Source organism: Mytilus edulis, chromosome 5 (assembly GCF_963676685.1).
Source record: "Mytilus edulis chromosome 5, xbMytEdul2.2, whole genome shotgun sequence".
Taxonomy (NCBI): domain Eukaryota; kingdom Metazoa; phylum Mollusca; class Bivalvia; order Mytilida; family Mytilidae; genus Mytilus; species Mytilus edulis.
The window spans coordinates 93,638,738-93,662,449 of NC_092348.1; the positions used below are offsets into that span (position 1 = coordinate 93,638,738).

The 23,712-nt window shown below is 32.8% G+C and overlaps 2 protein-coding genes across 3 annotated transcripts in view; one reads left to right on the top strand and one right to left on the bottom strand.

The window, feature by feature from the left end:
• The window catches only part of LOC139525577 (tetratricopeptide repeat protein 5-like), a 28,826-nt gene extending 26,015 nt beyond the window's left edge, over positions 1–2,811 (top strand). Inside the window, exon 10 of one of the 2 annotated variants that reach the window (XM_071321064.1) lies at positions 1,928–2,811. In XM_071321064.1, coding sequence (XP_071177165.1) covers positions 1,928–2,047 — 120 coding nt within the window. In that variant the 3' untranslated portion in view covers positions 2,048–2,811. The remainder of the gene's footprint in view (positions 1–1,927) is intronic. The other variant, XM_071321065.1, reaches the window with a different exon arrangement.
• Positions 2,812–9,731: 6,920 nt separating this feature from the next.
• Positions 9,732–23,654, bottom strand: LOC139525576 (mitochondrial inner membrane protein OXA1L-like). The gene is made up of 9 exons (XM_071321063.1): positions 23,530–23,654; positions 22,409–22,543; positions 17,670–17,877; positions 16,457–16,600; positions 14,677–14,762; positions 13,467–13,631; positions 12,681–12,785; positions 11,712–11,871; positions 9,732–10,887 (listed from the first exon to the last, which is right to left on the bottom strand). The coding sequence occupies exons 1-9, from the start codon at positions 23,626–23,628 to the stop codon at positions 10,652–10,654; spliced, it is 1,338 nt and encodes a 445-aa protein (XP_071177164.1). The 5' UTR covers positions 23,629–23,654; the 3' UTR covers positions 9,732–10,651.
• Between the last annotated feature and the right edge of the window lie 58 nt (positions 23,655–23,712).

Sequence of the window (23,712 nt, forward strand, 5' to 3'; positions counted from 1 at the left end):
CTTCATTTATATCTTCTGTACAACCAGAAGAATATTCTGGTGAAAAATATACTGTAGCCATAAAAATATCATTCTTAAGATTAAAAAAATGTTTATCTAGTTTAACCCATACAGCATTATTATGAGTACAAGTTAGTTTGGATATACCTTTATATATAGAACTTCTGACATACAGAGAAATACCACCAGAACCACGTCTGGCTCTTTTATGTTTTTTCCTGGTACTATTACATATAAAATCAAATCCAGGAATATTATCAACAGGTTTACCACTGTCACTCCAAGTTTCAACAAGACTAATAATATGCATTTTTGATACAAAATTTACAAATGCATGATCAGAAATTTTTTCTGAATTTAAACCTTGAATATTCCACATGCCAATGTTAAGGTTATATTCAGTAGAACTAAATTTTGGCATTATTTTAGTAAAATGATTTAAAGTATAAGTTAAAAGGACAAAATTAAAGTTGATTTTGGATGATCCTTTGTCAAGGAATTGATAATTTCAAAATTACAATGAATTAAATGATCCATTTTTTGTATTTTTACTATAAATGGTTAATAGAAGTTTCTTTCTTTTTATGATTTATCATATAACATAAAAATATTAGAAAAGCATAGTAACACGTCAAGGTGACGTGACGTTACATAAAGCGCGGTACATAGTAAACGTCCAGTGTGCGGTATTTACGATAAAGGTAGTGGGGTCAAGATCGGGGACTCTGTATCCATACCAGAACCATATCTACAGACCATCAAAGTCTCACATAAAGATGTGGTAAGTTTTCCCTGAACAAGGTAGTGGGGTCAAGATTGGGGACTCTGTATCCATACCAGATCCATATCTACAGACCATCAAAGTCTCACATAAAGATGTGGTAAGTTTTCCCTGAACAAGGTAGTGGGGTCAAGATCAGGGACTCTGTATCCATACCAGAACCATATCTACAGACCATCAAAGTCTCACATACAGATGTGGTAAGTTTTCCCTGAACAAGGTAGTGGGGTCAAGATCGGGGACTCTGTATCCATACCAGATCCATATCTACAGACCATCAAAGTCTCACATACAGATGTGGTATGTTTTCCCTGAACAAGGTAATGGGGCCAAGATCGGGGACTCTGTATCCATACCAGAACCATATCTACAGACCATCAAAGTCTCACATAAAGATGTGGTAAGTTTTCCCTGAACAAGGTAGTGGGGTCAAGATCGGGGACTCTGTATCCATACCAGAACCATATCTACAGACCATCAAAGTCTCACATACAGATGTGGTAAGTTTTCCCTGAACAAGGTAGTGGGGTCAAGATCGGGGACTCTGTATCCATACCAGAACCATATCTACAGACCATCAAAGTCTCACATAAAGATGTGGTAAGATTTCCCTGAACAAGGTAGTGGGGTCAAGATCGGGGACTCTGTCGCCATACCAGAACCATATCTACAGACCATCAAAGTCTCACATAAAGATGTGGTAAATTTTATAACATATGACAAAAAAGGGAGGCAAAAGATATCTAAGGCACATTCAAAACACACCAGTCCAGATCAACTGACAAAATCTTGGCAGGAAAAAGATGTTGAAAGACAAACAAGTTCACAAAACACTGCATATATAGCAAAAGGCTGAACTCCACCAAAAAGTGGGGTTATCTCAGGTGTTCCAAAAGGGTAAACAGATCCTGCTTCGCTAGTTACACCAAACATATATTTGAGGATCATATATGATCCAACTGCATTTAATTTCTCATAACTATTGACAAAAACTGCATCTTACTATACACTATGTTATTCTGAGATCTGTGTTTTGTTCCAAATGTCTTCAACACAAAATTATAGAAAAGCTGTAGGTTTTATCTAGGCAATTATCTCAAGGTATAAATCTCACTTCTAGTATCTAATTTTTACTCTTATTTTCAGAATTTAAACTTCAATAGTATTAGAGTAAATTCACCTTTAGTATTAGTTGTTAATGGGAAGAAACTTGGAATAGAGAAGCAGGCACCATCAGTGTTAGCAGTCAGTGCTGTTAGCCAATGATTGGAAAGAACACAAACCTTGTTGAAGATGTTAGCCAATGAGAGATCTGAATACAAAAATATGTTGGTGCTGTTAGCCAAAGAGTGATAAAAATACTGTTATCAAGGACCATAAAAGTGCTGTAGCTTGTCTGTGATACAGGGTCAGATCTGAAATTGTTTTGTTTTGTTTTACTGAAGAGATTTAATGACATGCTAATTTATTGAATACAAATAAAAATCAGATACACATGTTGTAGAAATATATTTAAAGAATAAGAACTATTGATACAATAAAATTAAATATTATGATATTAGACGATCAAAACTAATCCTGCAAAATAACCGTATCGTGGTTAGCTGGTGAAACACTAATCAATCAATAATATCAATCTGTATTTGAAAGAGTAAAGTTGTTAAGGATTTTTTCTTAGTGCAATATGTCATAAATATTTATATTTGCATAATATATTGTCTATTAAATATATCTCATTTTAATTCATTATTAAATAATTAAGTTTAAGCAAACTAATTCCTTTTCTTAAGGAAAGGAAAGTAACTGACATTGAGAGGGTGTATTTTTATTAATATATATGAATACTAAAAAAAATTGTTTTGAATCAAGAGGAGTGATTGCTTTGTCTATATTATTGTTACCCTAATTTATATTGTATTTTTTCTGTCAATATCATACCATATGTAAATGAAAATAATTGTCATCTCAAGACTTTTTCATGAAATCTTCATACATATATATGCATTTCAAAATAAATTATTTTCCTGGAATTGTCATTTCTGCTTTAATTTAATTGTACACTATTGATGAACTAATAGAAGTTCTGATTTGTAATTCTAATATTGTTAAGTTTCTCCGTCTGTTTTTTGAAATTCTGATTGATGATTCTGCATTCAGTGTTGACGTGACACAAAGTTCTGGCTCCTGTTACTGAATCAGTGTTGGCATGACACAAAGTTCTGACTAATGATACTGAACCAGTGTTGACATGACACAAAGTTCTGACTAATGATACTGAACCAGTGTTGACATGACACAAAGTTCTGACTAATGATACTGAATCAGTGTTGGCATGACACAAAGTTCTGACTGATGATACTGAACCAGTGTTGACATGACACAAAGTTCTGACTAATGATACTGAATCAGTTTTGACATGACACAAAGTTCTGACTGATGATACTGAGCCAGTGTTGATATGACACAAAGTTCTGAATAATGATACTGAACCAATTTTTGACATGACACAAAGTTCTGACTAACAATACTGAACCAGTGTTGACATGACACAAGGGTGCAATCAACAATTTTTTTCTATGACGTCTAGGGACCATGTATAATTGACCCTTAGTGGTGTTAATGTTAATAAAGATACTTGTATAAAACTAGATATCATTAGAATCAGAATTTTCTCTAGTTTATAATGAAATAAAAATAAATTGTACTTTTAATAGTATCAAAAAGTTTTATCCAGAGAAAATGGGAAAACATTGCCTAATCTATGCCTAAAAAAACTGAAATCAGGTCATGTGCACACCCATGAAGACATGATACATGCACATTTTTCATAATCAAAACTGTATGAATTTTATAGGTTTTTACCTGGTCTTTCAAAAAATTCATGCTTCAAGGTACGTTTGCCTGCTCTGAAAAGAGCTACAGTGGCTGCAAATAAGTTTTCAATTTTCACTGCCAAAAAAAACCAGGATGTTTACAGTGTTGTCTCCCCTCAAAACATGAATATTTAATCTAATTTTTGAATTATTTTTTAAATCATATAACCTGTTTTAATTGAAGCTAATTAACTTATTTTTACAATCAAATACAAAAAACATGATACTTTTTCACCAATTATATTGATAAAAAAGGACTTCCCTCCATGTCTATTTTTAGTCGGGGAATAACCCCTAGTTTTTTTATACAAAACTGTTTATAGCACCCCAAAGTTCTGACTAATGATACTGAATCAGTGTTGACATGACACAAAGGTCTGACTGATGATACTGAATCAGTGTTGACATGACACAAAGGTCTGACTGATGATACTGAATCAGTGTTGACATGACACAAAGTACTGACTGATGATACTGAACCAGTGTTGACATGACACAAAGTTCTAACTAATGAAACTGAATCAGTGCTGACATGACACAAAGTTCTGACTAATGATACTAAATCAGTGTTGACATGAAACAAAGTACTGACTGATGATACTGAACCAGTGTTGACATGACACAAAGTTCTGACTAATGATACTGAATCAGTTTTGACATGACACAAAGTTCTGACTGATGATACTGAGCCAGTGTTGACATGACACAAAGGTCTGACTAATGATACTGAATCAGTGTTGACATGACACAAAGTACTGACTGATGATACTGAGCCAGTGTTGACATGACACAAAGTTCTGACTAATGATACTAAATCAGTGTTGACATGAAACAAAGTTCTAACTGATGATACTGAGCCAGTGTTGACATGACACAAAGTACTGACTGATGATACTGAGCCAGTGTTGACATGACACAAAGTTCTGACTAATGATACTGAATCAGTGCTGACATGATACAAAGTTCTGTTTGCTGATACTACAGACAAAAAGTTCTGACTGATGATACTAACCAGTGCTGACATGACACAAAGTTCTGTTTGCTGATACTACAGACAAAAGGGTCTGACTGATGATAATAACCAGTGTTGATATGACACAAAGTTCTGACTAATAATACTAAATCAGTGCTGACATGACACAAAGTTCTGTTTGCTGATACTACAGACACAAAGTTCTGACTAATGAAACTGAATCAGTGCTGACATGACACAAAGTTCTGTTTGCTGATACTTCAGACAAAAAGGTCTGACTGATGATACTAACCAGTGTTGACATGACACAAAGTTCTGACTGATGATACTGAGCCAGTGTTGATATGACACAAAGTTCTGACTAATAAAACTAAATCAGTGCTGACATGACACAAAGTTCTGTTTGCTGATACTACAGACAAAAAGGTCTGACTGATGATATTACCATAACCAGTGTTGACATGACACAAAGTTCTGACTGATGATACTGAGCCAGTATTGATATGACACAAAGTTCTGACTAATAATACTAAATCAGTGCTGACATGACACAAAGTTCTGTTTGCTGATACTACAGACACAAAGGTCTGATTGATGATACTAACCAGTGTTGACATGACACAAAGTTCTGACTGATGATACTGAGCCAGTGTTGATATGACACAAAGTTCTGACTAATAATACTTAATCAGTGCTGACATGACACAAAGTTCTGTTTGCTGATACTACAGACACAAAGTTCTGACTAATGAAACTGAATCAGTGCTGACATGACACAAAGTTCTGTTTGCTGATACTTCAGACAAAAAGGTCTGACTGATGATACTAACCAGTGTTGACATGACACAAACTTCTGACTGATAATACTGAACCAGTGTTGATATGACACAAAGTTTTGACTGATGATACCAAATTAGTGCTGACATGACACAGATCTGACTGACGATACTGAACCAGAGTTAACATGACACAAAGTTCTGACTGATGATACTGAACCAGTGGTGACATGACACAAAGATCTGACTGATGGTACTGAACCAGTGTTGACATGACAAAAAGTTCTGACTGATGATACTAAATCAGTGCCGACATGACACAAAGTTCTGACTGATGATACTGAATCAGTGTTGACATGACACAAAGTTCTGCCTGATGATACTGAATCAGTGTTTATATGACACAAAGTTCTGACTGTTGATACTGCATCAGTGTTTATATGACACAAAGTTCTGACTGATAATACTGAACCATTGTTGACATGACCCATAGAGAACCAGTGTTGACATGACCAAAATATTAGCTGATGATCCTGAGCCAGTGTTTATATGACACAAAGTTCTGACTGATCATACTGAATAAGTACTGATATTACATAATAAATGTTTTTAAGACAAACATCTCAACAATTTGAGACCAAATGGAGCCTGAATATTAGTCTTACATGTACATATAAATTAATGACTCATTCAGTGAAAGTTAAACTTTCAGCAATAGAAGTATAGTCATGGCAGTCATCTTGCATTTTAGATTGCCACTAACACCATTAGTTCTAAATAACTTATGGAATATTGAACCTTAGGTAGTACCCTTGGTGATTTCAATTGACTTGCAATACACCAACATCAATGTCAATTGTTGCAAACATTTTCTAGATCCATCATCTCTGAAATATGAAACTGAATATAAAGAGCATGTGCTGTTGAGGCCAGAGAAGTAACCCTTATCGCAGTGACATTTTTTGCAAGATGAAAAATAACAGAAATGTGCAATTGAAAATCAAAGATGGTACAATTGGTTTGACAAACATATTTCCTCATAAAAACTTTACTATCAAGTATGTTAAATGATTTTATTACTTTAATATCTGAGTATACTTCTCATATATGTTATGATCGTATGATACTAAACCCCTAAAGGGAAGGATTGTGCCTGATGTTCATATAATGAAATCATAATCTTTCAATCAGTTTAATTAAAGTCTGGAGCTGGCATGTCAGTTAACTGCTAGTAGTCTGTTGTTATTTATGTATTATTGTCATTTTGTTTATTTTCTTTGGTTACATCTTCTGACATCAGACTTGAACTTCTCTAGAACTGAATTTTAATGTGCGTATTGTTATGCGTTTACTTTTCTACATTGGCTAGAGGTAAAGGGGGAGGGTTGAGATCTCACAAACATGTTTAACCCCACCGCATTTTTGCGCCTGTCCCAAGTCAGGAGCCTCTGGCCTTTGTTAGTCTTGTACTATTTTTAATTTTAGTTTCTTGTGTACAATTTGGAAATTAGTATGGCATTCATTATCACTGAACTAGCATATATTTGTTTAGGGGCCGGCTGAAGGACGCCTCCGGGTGCGGGAATTTCTCGCTACATAGAAGACCTGTTGGTGACCTTCTGCTGTTGTTTTTTAGCTCACCTGGCCCGAAGGGCCAAGTGAGCTTTTCTCATCACTTGGCGTCCGTCGTCCTTCGTCGTCCGTCGTCGTCCGTCGTCGTCGTTAACTTTTACAAAAATCTTCTCCTCTGAAACTACTGGGCCAAATCAAACCAAACTTGGCCACAATCATCATTGGGGTATCTAGTTTAAAAAATGTGTGGCGTGACCCAGTCAACCAACCAAGATGGCCGCCACGGCTAAAAATAGAACATAGGGGTAAAATGCAGTTTTTGGCTTATAACTCAAAAACCAAAGCATTTAGAGCAAATCTGACATGGGGTAAAAATGTTTATCAGGTCAAGATCTATCTGCCCTGAAATTTATAGATGAATCGGTCAATCGGTTGTTGGGTTGCTGCCCCTGAATTGGTAATTTTGAGGAAATTTTGCTGTTTTTGGTTATTATCTTGAATATTATTATAGATAGAGATAAACTGTAAACAGCAATAATGTTCAGCAAAGTAAGATCTACAAATAAGTCAACATGACCTAAATGGTCAGTTGACCCGTTTAGGAGTTATTGCCCTTTATAGTCAATTTTTAACCATTTTTCGTTAATTAAAGTAATCTTTTACAAAAATCTTCTCCTCTGAAACTACTGGGCCAAATTAATCCAAACTTGGCCACAATCATCTTTGGGGTATCTAGTTTAAAAAATGTGTGGCGTGACCTGGTCAACCAACCAAGATGGCCGCCACCGCTAAAAATAGAACAAAGGGGTAAAATGCAGTTTTTGGCTTATAACTCAAAAACCAAAGCATTTAAAGCAAATCTGACATGGGGTAAAAATGTTTATCAGGTCAAGATCTATCTGCCCTGAAATTTTCAGATGAATCAGTCAATCGGTTGTTGGGTTACTGCCCCTGAATTGGTAATTTTGAGGAAATTTTGCTGTTTTTGGTTATTATCTTGAATATTATTATAGATAGAGATAAACTGTAAACAGCAATAATGTTCAGCAAAGTAAGATCTACAAATAAGTCAACATGACCAAAATGGTCAGTTGACCCGTTTAGGAGTTATTGCCCTTTATAGTCAATTTTAACCATTTTCATAAATTAAATTAATCTTTTACAAAAAATCTTCTCCTCTGAAACTACTGGGCCAAATTAATCCAAACTTGGCCACAATCATCTTTGGGGTATCTAGTTTAAAAAATGTGTGGCGTGACCTGGTCAACCAACCAAGATGGCCGCCACCGCTAAAAATAGAACATAGGGGTAAAATGCAGTTTTTGGCTTATAACTCAAAAACCAAAGCATTTTGAGGAAATCTGACAGGGATAAAAATGTTTATCAGGTCAAGATCTATCTGCCCTGAAATTTTCAGATGAATCGGTCAATCGGTTGTTGGGTTGCTGCCCCTGAATTGGTAATTTTGAGGAAATTTTGCTGTTTTTGGTTATTATCTTGAATACTATTATAGATAGAGATAAATTGTAAACAGCAATAATGTTCAGCAAAGTAAGATCTACAAATAAGTCAACATGACCAAAATGGTCAGTTGACCCCTTTAGGAGTTATTGCCCTTTATAGTCAATCTTTAACCATTTTTCATAAATCTAAGTAATCTTTTACAAAATCTCCACTGAAACTACTAGGCCACAATCATCTTTGGGGTATCTAGTTTGAAAAATGTGTCCTATGACCTGGCCATTCAACCAAGATGGCCGCCACGGCTAAAAATAGAACATAGGGGTAAAATGCAGTTTTTGGCTTATAACTATGAATTCAAAGCATCTAGAGCAAATCTGACAAGAAGTTAAATTGTTAATCAAGTCAATATCTATCTGCCCTGAATTTTTCAGATGAATTGGACAACTGGTTGTTGGGTTGCTGCCCTCCAATTGGTAATTTTTAAAGAAATTTTGCCGTTTTTGGTTATCTTGAATACTATTATAGATAGCGATAAACTGTAAACAGCAATAATGTTCAGCAAAGTAAGATCTACAAATAAGTCAACATGACCTAAATGGTCAATTGACCCCTTAAGGAGTTATTGCCCTTTATAGTCAATTTTTAACAATTTTCATTAATTTGGTAAATATATGTAATTTAAATTTTTACCAAATATAGTTCTCTGTTACTAATGGGCAAAGTTCATTATAGATATAATTGTAAGAAGCAAAATCGTCCAGTAAAGTAAGAACTTCAAACACATCACCATCACCAAAATACAATTTTGTCATGAATCCATTTGTGTCCTTTGTTTAATATGCACATAGACCAAGGTGAGCGACACAGGCTCTTTAGAGCCTCTAGTTTCTATGGTCGGGTTGTTGTCTCTTTGGCATATTCCCCATTTCCATTCTCAATTTTATACTTTATAAATTGATGCTTGTCATGTGTAGGACAAAATTACATTCACCTCACTACACTTTGTTGATTGGACTCTCAAAAGCAGTATTGAGGCTTGTTAAATATAGCTATCAAGTCAAATTCATAAGGCTTTTGATTTCATTTCGTGCAATCTTTACCACAAAACATTAACTCAGTAGCAGTACACTAAGTACCCTTTTCAGCTCCGACCATATTTTTGCACTTGATTTATCAAATCACATTGGAAAATCAATAAATTCATTAGTGAAGTAAATTCCCTCCCTTGTTGCAAAACAATTCAAATTTTGTCGTATGGGAAAAAGGTGGAGAACAAAATAAAAATTAATGTATACTTTGCAAATTTTTTATTTAGAAATTCTTTCATACTAATACATTGCCAAAATTCAGTAAGTAAAAAATGCTGATCAAGAAAATCATTGCTTAGTATTACCTCCAATAGAATTCAAACATATACAACAATTTGTTTAGCACTAACATCTTTATTAGCCCTATATTATAACTTTAATGGAGGAAATAGCTACCCCTCAACTGTTTTATTGTTCAGCACCTTCATTATACTGATATTATTTCTGACATCATCATTACAACTTAAAGCAACAAAGACAATAAAATAATTCACCGATTTTATGTTCAGAAAAAAAACATTCTTTAAATATTTCAAAACTACATGTATTACAAACATATACTTAGAGTATCAAGGTTTTTCAAAAGTAGATTAAGTCCATTTGCAGTTTTTCTGCAGAAAATCAGAGAACATTTTATGACTTAACAAAATCAACAAATAAATACATAAAAACTTGTATTTACAATAACAAATACACAAAATACACAGAATGTTGTCTAAAAACATCTATTTCTCATGTTTTTTTTCCACAGTGGGTTTTGTTCACTGTTGTAAGTATACTGTCACTGACAGTTCAGCTTTAAAAAAAATTCCCCATAACAGTTTTCATGGGTATTAATGTTGTAGGTTAAGAAAAAATCATATTTTCGTTTAAACTTAATTTCATGATTTGAACCAACTATTTTTCTCATTCTTTTAAAATAATATTCTATTTGCAGTATTGGATCAACAGTGATAAGTATTACAACAAAAGTTTGGGACATGCACATGTAAAATGTGGAGAAAAACATCTTCCCATTAACCAATGTTGTTCTGAGACTAAAGCACAAGTTTCTCAGATTCTTCTCTCTTCGTGTTTGGTCTTGTAACTCTGCTGATATCTCAGTATAACACATATATATTTAGCTAGGACTTTGCTTTCATTTTAATGCCTTCCACAATATTGTCGATTTTCGATTGATTAAATGCATGTCCTTGGCCTACACGTTTGTTATACGTGTAATCTTCTCCTGGCTTTTGTAATTTTGTAGGATCATATGTATATGTCTTTTGTATTGGCCCTTTACCAGCTTCCTTGAATCTTAATGCATCAGCTCTTTGTCGGTCTTCTATCTGTTTTACTATTTTATTACTTTCCCAACCTGCAATCGAAGCAATGAAAACCGTGTTATCAAAACATTACAATAGAAATAGATTAACAAATTATGCATATACATGTACTTTGCGAAATAAATAGAACATATTTTTTCTATAAAAACATAATTTTCCCCAATTATTAACTAAAGAAGACTATGCATGCACTATATGTAGGCATTTATGCATATCTATTTCTCATAATTTTCAACCAATTGCAGCATGTACGCCTTTATATATATATTTGTTTGTCATAATTTTCAGGCAATTTATTGAAAGTATACTGTAACAAAGACCAAAATAATTTCAAAAGTTTGATGAGCTATTATGTATATAATTTTAAAAAATGAATTAATTTTATGTTAATGTATAGGAATTTCTTTTGCACGTAGACCAAAATGCAGCACTAGAACAGATTTCTCCAGCATAAATTACATCAATTTTTAATTCTAATATCAAAGTTTTATTCAAAGTCAATATTTAATAAACATAAACACAAGCATTAAGGTGACTTCCGACACTAAGGGAGATAACAACGTTTTACTGATGTTCCAGAAATGAATAGTATATACAATGTGTATAACTATAAATAACAAGTGTTGCAAAAAAATATCATCACTATTTCACACTGGGTTTCTAATGCATGTATTTCGGGTCAGATTTAGTTTACTCCCCTCAATTATTGCAAAGGAAATCATTTGCAAACAGAACTGTCCCATTGAATAAATACAACAGCTCTGTGGAGGTTATTCAATAGGAACTTTATATTTCTAATAGTTTCTAGGTTTTATTTCCTTTGCAATAAACTCTTGTTTTCACTGTCAACACTCACTGTCTTTAAATCCTTGTGAGAAACCTGGCTTCTTCTTTTTTGGTTGTGGATGAATAACCATTTCAGGAATTTTAAGAAATTGTCTCACAGCAGGTATTTTAAAAATCAAAACTTGAACCAATGAGAAAGTATTTGATGTGAACCAGTAACAGCACAAAGCCTGAAAAGAAATAGAATATATTTTACATAAAATAAATTATATAAAATTTAATCTGAAAACTCCAAACACAATATGTAAATCAGTTTTTACTTGATCATAAAATTGTGAGATCAAATCATCTATTAACTGTCTTCTTATAACAAATGCTACCTCATATTTTATATTGTGTAAAAATGTCACATTCAATGGAAAATCATATGAAACTAAGAGTAAACAACGATTATTTGAATGATGACCAGTAAGTCTGAACTTTTGTAACAACTTATGTCAGTAAACTGTTTTTTTTTCATAATTTTGTATTAACATTGTGTCAAAGATAAAATTAATTCGTTCAGTGTAGGTTAACTTGTTTTTCTTAATATGTCTTTTGATTGAGTAAAGCCATTTCAATTGATATTTTATAGTGTGTCTCTCTATGTTGTGATGTTACACTATTGTTTCAGATAGGGTGAAGGCTGGTACCTGTTTAAACCAGCAGCATTTGTTTGCACCTGTTCTAAGTCAGGAACCTGTTGTTCAGTAGTTTTTGTTAATTGATGTGGTTCATACGTTTTTCTAGTTTCTTGTTGTTCGTTTTTCTGTTTGAATGGTTTTACACTAGTTTTTTGGGGGGGCCCTTTAAAGCTTGCTGTTCAGTGTGAGTCAAGGCCCCATATTGAAGGCCGTACTTTGACCTATAATGGACATTGGTTTACTTTTACTAATTGTGACTTGGATGGAGAGTTGTCTCATTGGCACTCATACCACAGCTTCTTATATCTATGTCTTATAATGAATTTTGTGCAGGCGTAACATTTGGAAATACTTACTGTAGGGAAATTACAGACAAACAATAAACCAAGTACAGGCATCAATCTCATTCCCCACTTCATCATATGTTTTTGTTGGTTTGCTGCCACTCCATCAGCTCCAACCTGGTTAAACAAAACAACAACTGTTATTACATAACCAAACATTCTATAGTATTTTATAACAGTTTTACATAGATCTTATATTTATAGCAATTATTTTATAACAGTTTTACATAGATCTTATATTTATAGCAATTATTTTATAACAGTTTTACATAGATCTTATATTTATAGCAATTATTTTTTAACAGTTTTACATAGATCTTATATTTATAGCAATTATTTCCCCTCAGTATGAATTGATAAAATAAGAAGTCAATGTCTCCTCCTACATATTAATTGTGACTGCAAAATTTCCCCCAAAAAATATTATGTAGGTGGCTGTATTTGAAATACCAAAATGCATAGGGAGTGTTGTTCTAACTTATTTTTATTTCTGTGGGTGGGGGGTTAACATAAAAGTGCCGTCACTTGAGTGGGGAATAGTATTTCCTGGAACAGCCCTAATATAATTGAATCATTTTTTTCATCCAAATAATCAATATCCAGTTGATGTGAGAAGTACATATTTTAAAAGTACATGTATCTCTCTTCTTCACAGTTATATTTTAAATTCAGCTTTGTACATCTTTAAATAAAGGTCTTTAGCTCAGTTCACACTACAACATACAAACATCATCTACACCACCTAAATCTATCGTTCATAAATCTTTAAAATTAAATCATTAATCATTACACATTTACCTCTACAGTTATTGACAAGGTAGCCATTGTTACTACAGGCAGTAAAAATATTGGATCAGGTACAGTCAAATCTTTAAACCATAACAAGCCACCCGTCGCTAAACTTTCCACTGGAAGATGTGCCATGCCTCTCAATCCAGTAAACCATGATAAAAACACTGGCAACTGGAAATAACAAGTACATAGAATTAATCTCAGTAATGATAACAATTATTTCATCTTATTAAATTGTAAAAGATAACATGACCCTCTAGTTGGGACTTTTTTTATCAACAGTATGGTTGAAATATATCTCTCTTTTTTTGTGATTTTTCTATAATTTTTCATCCCTTGGTTCAAGACTATTACTGATTACTGAATCAATGTATGCAGTATCAGCATACTGATAGTAATTGATTCTTGTCATTAGAAAAGAAATTAATGTTGCAATGAACTCATTTATGACTTTTCACATATATTAGATAAATTTGGCTTTTCCAGTTGCCTATATGCACTTAGGACTATGTAATAAATGAGTACTCAATTAATAATGTCTGTTGTTTTTTTTGCATACAGAAATCATAACAAGAATGTGTCCAAAGTACACAGATGCCCCACTCTCACTATCATTTTCCATGTTCAATGGACCGTGAAACTGGGTAAAAAATCTAATTTGGCATTAAAATTAGAAAGATCATACCATCATGACCATAGGGAACATGTGTACTAAGTTTCAAGTTGATTGGACTTCAACTTCATAAAAAACTACCTTGACCAAAAACTTTAACCTGAAACTCGCACTGTCATTTTTTATGTTCAGTGGACCGTGAAATTGGGGTCAAAAGTCTAATTTGACTTTGAAATTAGAAAGATCATATCATAAGCAACTTGTGTACTAAGTTTCAAGTTGATTGGACTTCAGCTTCATCAAAAACTACCTTGACAAAAAACTTTAACCTGAAGCAGGACAGACAGATGAACAGACAAACGAACAGACGGATGCACAGACCAGAAAACATAATGCCCTCTACTATTGTAGGTGGGGCATACAAATACTCTATTTCCCTGTTTTCAGAGTCATCAGATATATGATATTTTGTTCCATGCAGTTTTTCACTTACCTGTGCCATTGGCATCATCATATTTCTGTTTGGTTCAGAGCAGTTTTTCACTTACCTGTGCCATTGGCATCATCATATTTCTGTTTGGTTCTGAGCAGTTTTTCACTTACCTGTGCCATTGGCATCATCATATTTCTGAATAGTTTGATGTCATGTTTCTGATAATATTCCATTAATTCTGAACCATATCGTGCAGCTGGAAAAGAAATTGAACTTGAATAATGCAGAACGAACTTAATCATATTATTCATAGAAATTGGGTTTTGGCATTTATTGAATTTGTTGATTCTTCACATTTTTCTTAGAAATATTATACAAAATTAACAAAAATTGACACGACCAAATATTTTTTGGGTGTAGAACATATCCTGTCAATATCGTGCAGCTTTTTGTAGACTTTCATTAACCCAAGAGTCCTTCATACCTTCAACAATACGACTGTGGAATAACCTTAATGTGGTGACACGCAACATTGACTCTTTAGGTAAATTTAAAACCGAACTAAAAAATCTTAAATTGAATTCAAAAGCCCAAGTACCAAAACATTATGACTTTGGCAATCGTAAACTCAATATTATATTGACACAACTTAGGTGCTCAGCTTCTTTTTTGAACTATGATCTTAACAGAGTCAACATTATTTCAGATCCGTCTTGTAGTTGTGGTGCCAAGTTCGAAGATTCATGTCACTTCTTTTTTTATTGTCCTAATTATTCGAATATAAGAACCAAATTATTTAATAATCTACATTAGTTACCAGATAACTCTCTACTAAATTTGAACACCTTAACCTCCGGCGATAAGTCTTTAAGTAATGTTGAAAATGAAAGAATTGTAAAGAATGTATATGAATTTATTAAAGAGTCTTAGAGGTTTCTAATTGTGTAATGTAGAACATAATAAAGTGAAAATACATGCATATTGTGTATTACCACTCACATCATCACACACCATCTTTTCAGAGTTCAAATATGTTATATATATATATATACATAATGTATTGTTTGTATGCATGCTTTGTAAATATTCTACTGTTATAAATTGTTATGGGAGAAGACTATATAAGTTTGATTAACTTGTGTCTCATCCGTTTTGCACATTTACGCAAATAAAATATGTTTAAACTAAAATCCTGTCAATCCTCTGCTAATTTTGAGGATTGTGCTATGATCATAGTAAAAACAATACTAACTGCTTAGATGTCCATTACATTTAGAGTTAATATTGCTCAATTAACATATTGGTTTTTCCTGTTAGGTTTAATTACAAGTGAAAGTGATAATCAATCATTATTTGATATCCAGCATGTCCACTAAAACAGGAACTTGGAGAGCTCTGTGGATCATAATAAAATACCAATTGATAGTTTTATCACCAGAAAAACATGTCAATCAGAGTTGAGTTATGAATAACAAATGACTGCAATTTCTGACAAAAGTGTTGAAAAAGTCAAATCTTGATAATTTTCAATATTGATAGGATCTAATTTTTTTCTTTCATTTCAGTCAATTGATATTGAATTGTTTTAAATCTGCTGCATTTGTTTGCACCTGTCCTAAGTCAGGAACCTGATGTTCAGTGGTTGTTGTTTGTTACAGTGGTTCATACATGTAAGTGTATCTCGTTTCCTGTTTTTAAAATAGATTAGACTGTTGGTTTTCCTGTTTAAATGGTTTTACACTAGTAATTTTTGGGGCCCTTAATAGCTTGTTGTTCGGTGTTAGCCAATGGTCCGTGTTAAATGTTGTACTTTGTGACCTATATTCATTAATGGTTTCCTTTTTATAAATGATGACTTGGATGGAGAGTTGTCTCACTTGCACTCATACCACATCTTCTTATGTATATAAGACTATCACACATGGCTGTTTCTTTCTCTTTGTTACTTACTTCCTACTAGATCTCCCCTGAGTCTGCACTCTGACATTCTTTCTTGTAACCTTGCTAACTCTGGCATATGGTTGTTCATCTTTATGATATGTCTCCTGGATATAACAGCTATGGGAAGCATCATAAGTCTGACAATAACTGTGGCTGTAAAAGATATATTACCAAAATTAATGCTGAATTAATAAATTTTAGAAATGAATATTTTTTACTCAGAATTGATCATGTTGATAGCTATTTGAGTATAATGTATGGTTACCAAAGTGGGAAAAGCTTATACTTAATAGAATGCAGTGTCATCAGCAGCAAATAAATCAGATAAATATAGATGAGTATTTACTATTATAGATTTCATACCTTCTCTTGACAGATTGGCTGCCTACTTCAAATCATTTTGTTTGCAAGTAAAATTCAGGTTCCCATTGTTGAGTTTTATTTCTTTGATGGAATACAACTTTAAAGTTAATAATATATTGTAGAAGTGTTTGATATCGATAATTATGTCAGATAACTATTTAAGTGTTATTGAAATATTAAAAGATGCACACGGCATGAAAAGGAGTATGTTCGGTAAGATCCTAAAATGGCCCCCTTTTTTTGTGTAAATTTCAAATTCGGATTTATTGACCAATATCACAATAAATTATAGCTAAGACAGTGACTAGATAGGAAATAAGCCATTTTGTTGAAAATTTTACGATTCTGCGTTTCATTATGACGTCACAAGTTGTACTCACATTGATTTTTCACCAAAAAATCAATAAAAATGGGAAATTTTTCATAGATTATCTGACAGGAAACATAGAGCGCATACATCGACAACAAAGATTTTTGAAATAATGTTTGTAAAGACATTTTACATATCTTGTTTGAATATTAAGTTTGTCGACGACTGCGCTCTATGTTTCCTGGTCCTTAATTTGGTTGAAATGCAGCTGATTTTGTCAAATTTCACCAAAATCCCTTATCTTGACCTGTTTGGGATGTAAAAATCAACGTGTTAGAATTAAACTTTGACAAAAACAGTTCTGTTTAACTTTCTCACATGACTTTAAGGCAACTTAAAACATGTATTGTCTTGTAACTATGAACTTTATAATTGGGACCAAATATGGCCCTTACCGAACTTACTCCTTTAAAGTATAAAATGTATTTCCAGGAATAAAAGCTAATAATAGTTGAAATAAACATATAAATAAGTTTAATTATTTGTTACCAAGTCCAATAGCTCCCCACCATGGCATTCCTAGGTCAACATGCAATGATTCTAATGCCATCTGTACCACACCAGCAGGTGTATAGTTGTTTAAACCAAGACTGGCAAACGTTGGTTCACCAAGAGCATTGAGTGTGTCAGCAAGGTCTAACGATTCAGGGGCAGGTAAAGGTGGAGGTGGTATATAATCTACTGTTTCTGCAAATTTCTGGAAATAAATATAGACAAGACATTTAAAAAAAATAACATGCTTGAAAAATTCTGTATCAATGTTCAAACTGTGCTATATTTTTTTACTTTGTTTTACTCCTCATTTCAAATTACAAAAAAATAATTAAATATTGACTACATATGGTAAAGGGTCTAAAATTAAAAAGGAACTAGAACAAATACAAATACAAAAACAAAACGAAGAACTGAAATCAACCGTGACAGATCTGCAATGCGTATCTCTGAAACAAAACTTGGTGTTCTACGGAGTCGTTGACCAACCGGGTGAAAACACCGACAGTCTATTAAAAGGATTTATCCGTTCTGAAATCAACATAAAAAGCGAAATTAAATTTGTTAATGTTAGACGCATCAACAGCAAATTCAATCCACGTCCCATACTTGCATCGTTTGAAAGTTTGAAAGACCGGGAAAAAGTGCGCCGTTCAGCTTATAGATTAAAGGGAACTTCTTTCAGCCTGAGTGAGCAGTACCCATCAGATATTCTTGCTAAACGGAAAAGGTTAATCCCAATTTTAAAAGAAGCCCGAAGTCAAAATGTCAAGGCAGTGTTGCTCAAGGACAAGCTTTACATTGATAATGATGTTTTCGACCCTTTAAAACACAAGCAATTTATAAAGGAGTCAACAGTGGCATTTCCTAGTGGTGCTAGTTCTGGGAATTCGAAGGCGAAGAGCACAGTTGGTAGTAACGATGATGACCCGGATCCCAATAGCAGTATGGCTGAGAAGGAAGACTAGGATAGCGTTGAAGGACTTCCAACAAGTGTTTCTTCTAACATTTGTACTGAGAGTTTGAAATTTATCTCAAGGAATATTAATGGTGGTTTTCAAACAAAACTTGATGATAAAGCATTTGTAAATTTTTTATGTACATATGATCTTGTTTTTCTTACGGAATGTTGGTTTGAAAAAGATTTTTCATTTCATTTACCTGATTATAATTGTCATTTATTCCCTCGATTGAAAGCTAAATCTATTCAGGGAGGAGGTAGTGTTATTTTGATTAAAAAATGTTTTTCTACTGTTATTGATATTGAAACTTGTATTTTAGACTCTATTGTATGGTTGAATATAAAGCAGGGTATATTAACCAAAGACAAATCTGTATATATTGCTTGTATTTATATTCCCCCAGTCAAATCTAAATACTATAAGTTATATGATTGTGATTTATACAATGAGTTAGAAAATAGCATTGAGTTATACTCTGAACTTGGTCACGTTTTTATTCTTGGGGATTTGAATGGTCGAACTGGGACGTTAGTCGATTTCCTGGAAAATGATGATATTCATTTTACTTTAAAGAACCGAATTTGTGGCGCTTTCGAATATTTAGCCGATAGTGTTCTCCCGAAAAGAGTCAATCCCGATTTAAATACAAACCGTTATGGATCTAAAATAATTAGTATGTGTAAATCCTCAGGCTTAAGGATAGTGAATGGTAGACACAAAAACGGATTTTCAAATGACTTTACATATTGTGGCCCTATTGGTATGAGCGTTCTGGATTACTTCATTGTACCTTCGTTTTATTTCCCGAATATAAACCAGTTAATTGTGTCAAACTTTACAACTTATTCGGACCATGCATTTTTACATTTAGAACTGAATTTATTAAACACCATGCGAAACCCAGGCAAATGCTCAGTTGCCATGGAAGATACAGAACGTAGTGTTAAATACAAATGGAAAGATGAATTTAAAGAACAGTGTACTGAGTGTATTCGTATTAATATGGACAACATCATTCGTTTACAGAATCGTATAAACTTTGAAAATCAAAATTCTTTTGATAAATCGTTAAGCAATTTTACATGTATGATAGAGGACATTATGTCGCCTTTCTTTAAAACGATGCCTTATGTTAACAACAAGCCGTATAAACCAGTTAATTATTTTGACAAACCTTGGTTCAACACACGATGCAAGGAACTTTATCGATGTTATATAGATTATCTACATGTTTTCAATCGTTCAAAATCAATTGTAAACCATACAAACTTAACTTGTGCAAAGAGGGAATATAAAGTTATGGAACGTCGTCTTAAGCGAGAATACCAACGTATAGAGGGTAATGCAATGGACTTTTTGAAATATAGTAACCCAAAACTGTTTTATTCTAAATTTAGGAAAAGGACCGAAAAGAAAAATAGTGTACCGTTACAATCTTTCTATGAACACTTTAAAAAATTGTCTTCTGTGAATATAGACAATACATGTGACGAAGATTTATTTAATAACACTGATGGCGATTGTATATATCCTGAACTTGATGAAGTGATTACAGAGGAGGAGATTTTAAAAGCCATCCGCAATTTAAAGCGCAATAAAAGTCATGGAGTAGACGGTATTTTGAATGAATATTTTATAGAGTATAAAGATGTTTTTATGCCAATATTAGTCAAGGTTTTCAATGGTATTTTACAATCCGGTATATTCCCTACTAGCTGGGCCATTGCTATACTTGTGCCTATTTTCAAGAAAGGAAACGAAGACGATCCAAATAACTATAGAGGTATAAGTCTTGTAAGTAATTTCGCAAAATTATTTACTTCCGTATTAAATCAACGTTTGATGGACTGGTCTGATTCTTTTGATGTCATTACTGACGCCCAGTTCGGCTTTCGCCCAGGTTTTGGAACTGTAGATGCAATTTTTGCCCTAATTTCTGTAATTTTTAAGTCCCTATCAGCAAACAAACGTCTTTATTGTTGTTTTGTTGATTACACAAAAGCATTCGATACTGTTCAAAGGCTAATGCTATGGTATAAATTATCAAAAATTGGTATTCAAGGTAAACTTTTAACTGTTATTAAATCTATGTATACTAATGTGTCTACTTGTGTATGTGTTGATGGTTTTAATTCTGAATACTTTTCCAATGAATTGGGCTTGATGCAGGGAGAGGTGTTATCTCCCATACTTTTTTCATTATATGTTAACGATTGTGAAATGGCTTTCATTAATAGTAATGCCATACCATATGAGATGAAAGAATTGAATTTATTTTTACTTATGTATGCTGATGATATGGTTATTTTCTCAGAATCTGTTTTGGGGTTACAAAATATGCTTGATACATTATATGAGTATACATCAAAATGGTCATTGAGTGTTAATATTGATAAAACTAAAATTGTTGTATTTAGGAAAGGTGGAAGAGTTCATGTTGATGAGAAATGGTATTATGATAATAAGGAAATTGAAGTTGTTGATAATTTTACTTACCTTGGTGTACTTTTAAATTTTAATGGCAAATATAATATGTTACAACAGAAATTGTCAGAACAAGGTAGAAAAGCAATGTTTGCTTTAAGAAGAAATGTGAAAAGTATGTGTTTAAACTATGTCACTTTCTTATCACTGTTTGATACTTATATTAAATTCTTTATTGAGTTATGCAAGCGAAATATGGGGTGCACATAAAGCCCCGGCAATAGAGAGAGTCCACATGAACTATTGTAAAAATATACTTGGTGTAAAGTTGTCTACTAACAATGTTATGGTATATCAAGAACTAGGTAGATTGCCTCTTATTTTCGCAAGAAAATGTAAGATTTTCAAATATTGGTTCAAATTGCTAAATACTTCAAACTGTATATTGAAAAATTGTTATAACTACTTGTATTGTGAATTAGAGAGATGTCCAAATAATAAGTGTAACTGGTTGTATTTTATAAAGAACGAACTTTTTCTTATTGGTTTAGGTGATGTATGGTATAGCCAAAACCTTATTTGTGACTTGCCTGATGTATATTTTGCTGTCATAAAGCAACGTTTATACGATTGTCTAAAACAAGAACTTGATGCTCAGTTACATATGTCTCCAAAATGTTCTAATTATAAATATATGTTAGATAATTTTTGTCTGCAATTTTATTTATGCAAACCAATTCCAAATGTTTACAAAAAATGTATAACAAAAATAAGATTAAGTAGCCACAACTTAGCTATAGAAAATGGAAGATTTTATGGTATAACAAGAAATAATAGAATATGTACTTTTTGTAAAAATGATATAGAGGATGAGTTTCATTTCATCCTCAAATGTCCACGTTTTCAAGGTTTTAGAACAATTTATATTAAGCCATTTTATTGGAAAAAACCGTCGATGTACAAATTTATTAAACTGATGAGTACTAATAATGTAAAAGAATTGTGTAATTTAGGTAAATTTATTTTTAGATCTTTTAAGCTTAGATCCGAAATGTTAAAATAATGTTTGTTTATCATTACAACACCTTCTGCTGTCACATAGTCTGTGTTTATGTATGTATTATATGTTTTATTGATGTTGATATAATTGTATACCTATAGTTTATATAGACTTTGGTAATAAAGATATATATATTGTAAACTTTAGTTTTCTTTTCAAGAATCAATCGATATATAGAAAGGAATTCTGTGCCAATGAAACTTTTATTTTTATTTTGGAAAACTATCATTCATTGTGCAAAATCTAGTGGTTGAAAATCAAATACAGGGGGAATTCTACAATAATCTTACTGATGCATTATCTGAACTGTTAAATCTCTGTATTAAAACTGCACAAATGTGTGGTGTCTTTGTCCTCCATATAACTGGTAGCTTGGCAGGGCTGATATTTGATGACAATAAATGGTGACCACGAATTTGGCAGGACTGAAAGATAAATATACAATAATTTATCCTCTACAATATTAATTCTGTACATCTAAATCAGTTCTGTCATGACCAAATTATTTTTTCTATGAATATATGAATTCATTGTTATTAGTTAAGACACCAATTTTCATTCGGATTTCATGGTAAATGATAATTTAAATGCTCAACAAATAAAAAAACATCTAAAGATTTGAAGAGACTTTTGCAAACCACAAAATCAAATATCACCAAAAAACAAAAATTCAGCACTGTCTAAGTTTATAAAAGGCTATATCTCAAGAACCGTAAAATTTATACCAGCTTATTTTTTGCTTGATCTGTATTAAGCATTGTCACTTTGTGTATAAGTTTCATAACACTTGGTTGAGGCAAACTAACTTTGGGACGTACGTATGCCCCCTGTCCTACAGCTGGGGCATAAAAATGAACAAATTGAGGCCCAATTTGTATGCATTCAAGGCTGCCAGTCGGCTAAAGAACATGGGAGGAGGGGGTCAGATGGGTCTTAATCCCGAAATCTTAAAAAACATGAAATCCTGAGGACCCGAATGTAAAGAAATTTAAATCCCAACATCCAGAAATTTGAAGGAAAAAAAATCCTGTATCCTGAAAGGATCAATCACATAATTCCGAGCTTAAGAACACCCATCTTGAAGTCCGGGAAAAGGTCCTGCACCCTCAAGATCGGCAGAGAAGCGGCGCATCATTTTGGACCGACAATTTTCAATGTAATAGTAAAATTAATTCTAACGACATATTCAGATTGAAGAAATTATGCCTACTTCCATAAAACTGACTAACAGTGGTGTTTAAACATTCTCTAAGATGACAGATTTTCTAATACCCTTATATAACCTTTCATGCTTCCATAACACTCAAGTCAAGGACAAGCACCCTTTCAGGCAATCACAGGTACAGTTTGGGACATTTCTAACCACAAGCATGCATAGATATAAATAGTCAATAAACAACTGAAGACGTACATTAATAATTTCGAATTCTTTGCTTATAGATTTTTGTAGAAATGAAGATTTGCTTAAAAGTTTCTTGATTTCCCTGACATGCCGAATGGAGGCCGCCATCTTGGCTGTCTGCAAAAATAATCTCCAAATAATAATATTTTTCTTTGTTAAATCAACTCTAAGAATGTGTATTTTTATTAGATT

What these genes read in the sequence shown, in the direction of transcription:
- LOC139525576 (XM_071321063.1), bottom strand. Translation starts at nt 23,628, where the DNA reads ATGGCGGCCTCCATTCGGCATGTCAGGGAAATCAAGAAACTTTTAAGC. An exon ending in ACAGTTCAGATAATGCATCA is followed by an intron (nt 17,878 to 22,408) that starts GTAAGATTATTG and finishes ATTTATTTCCAG; the next exon opens with AAATTTGCAGAAACAGTAGA. An exon ending in CCTTGTCAATAACTGTAGAG is followed by an intron (nt 12,786 to 13,466) that starts GTAAATGTGTAA and finishes TTGTTTAACCAG; the next exon opens with GTTGGAGCTGATGGAGTGGC.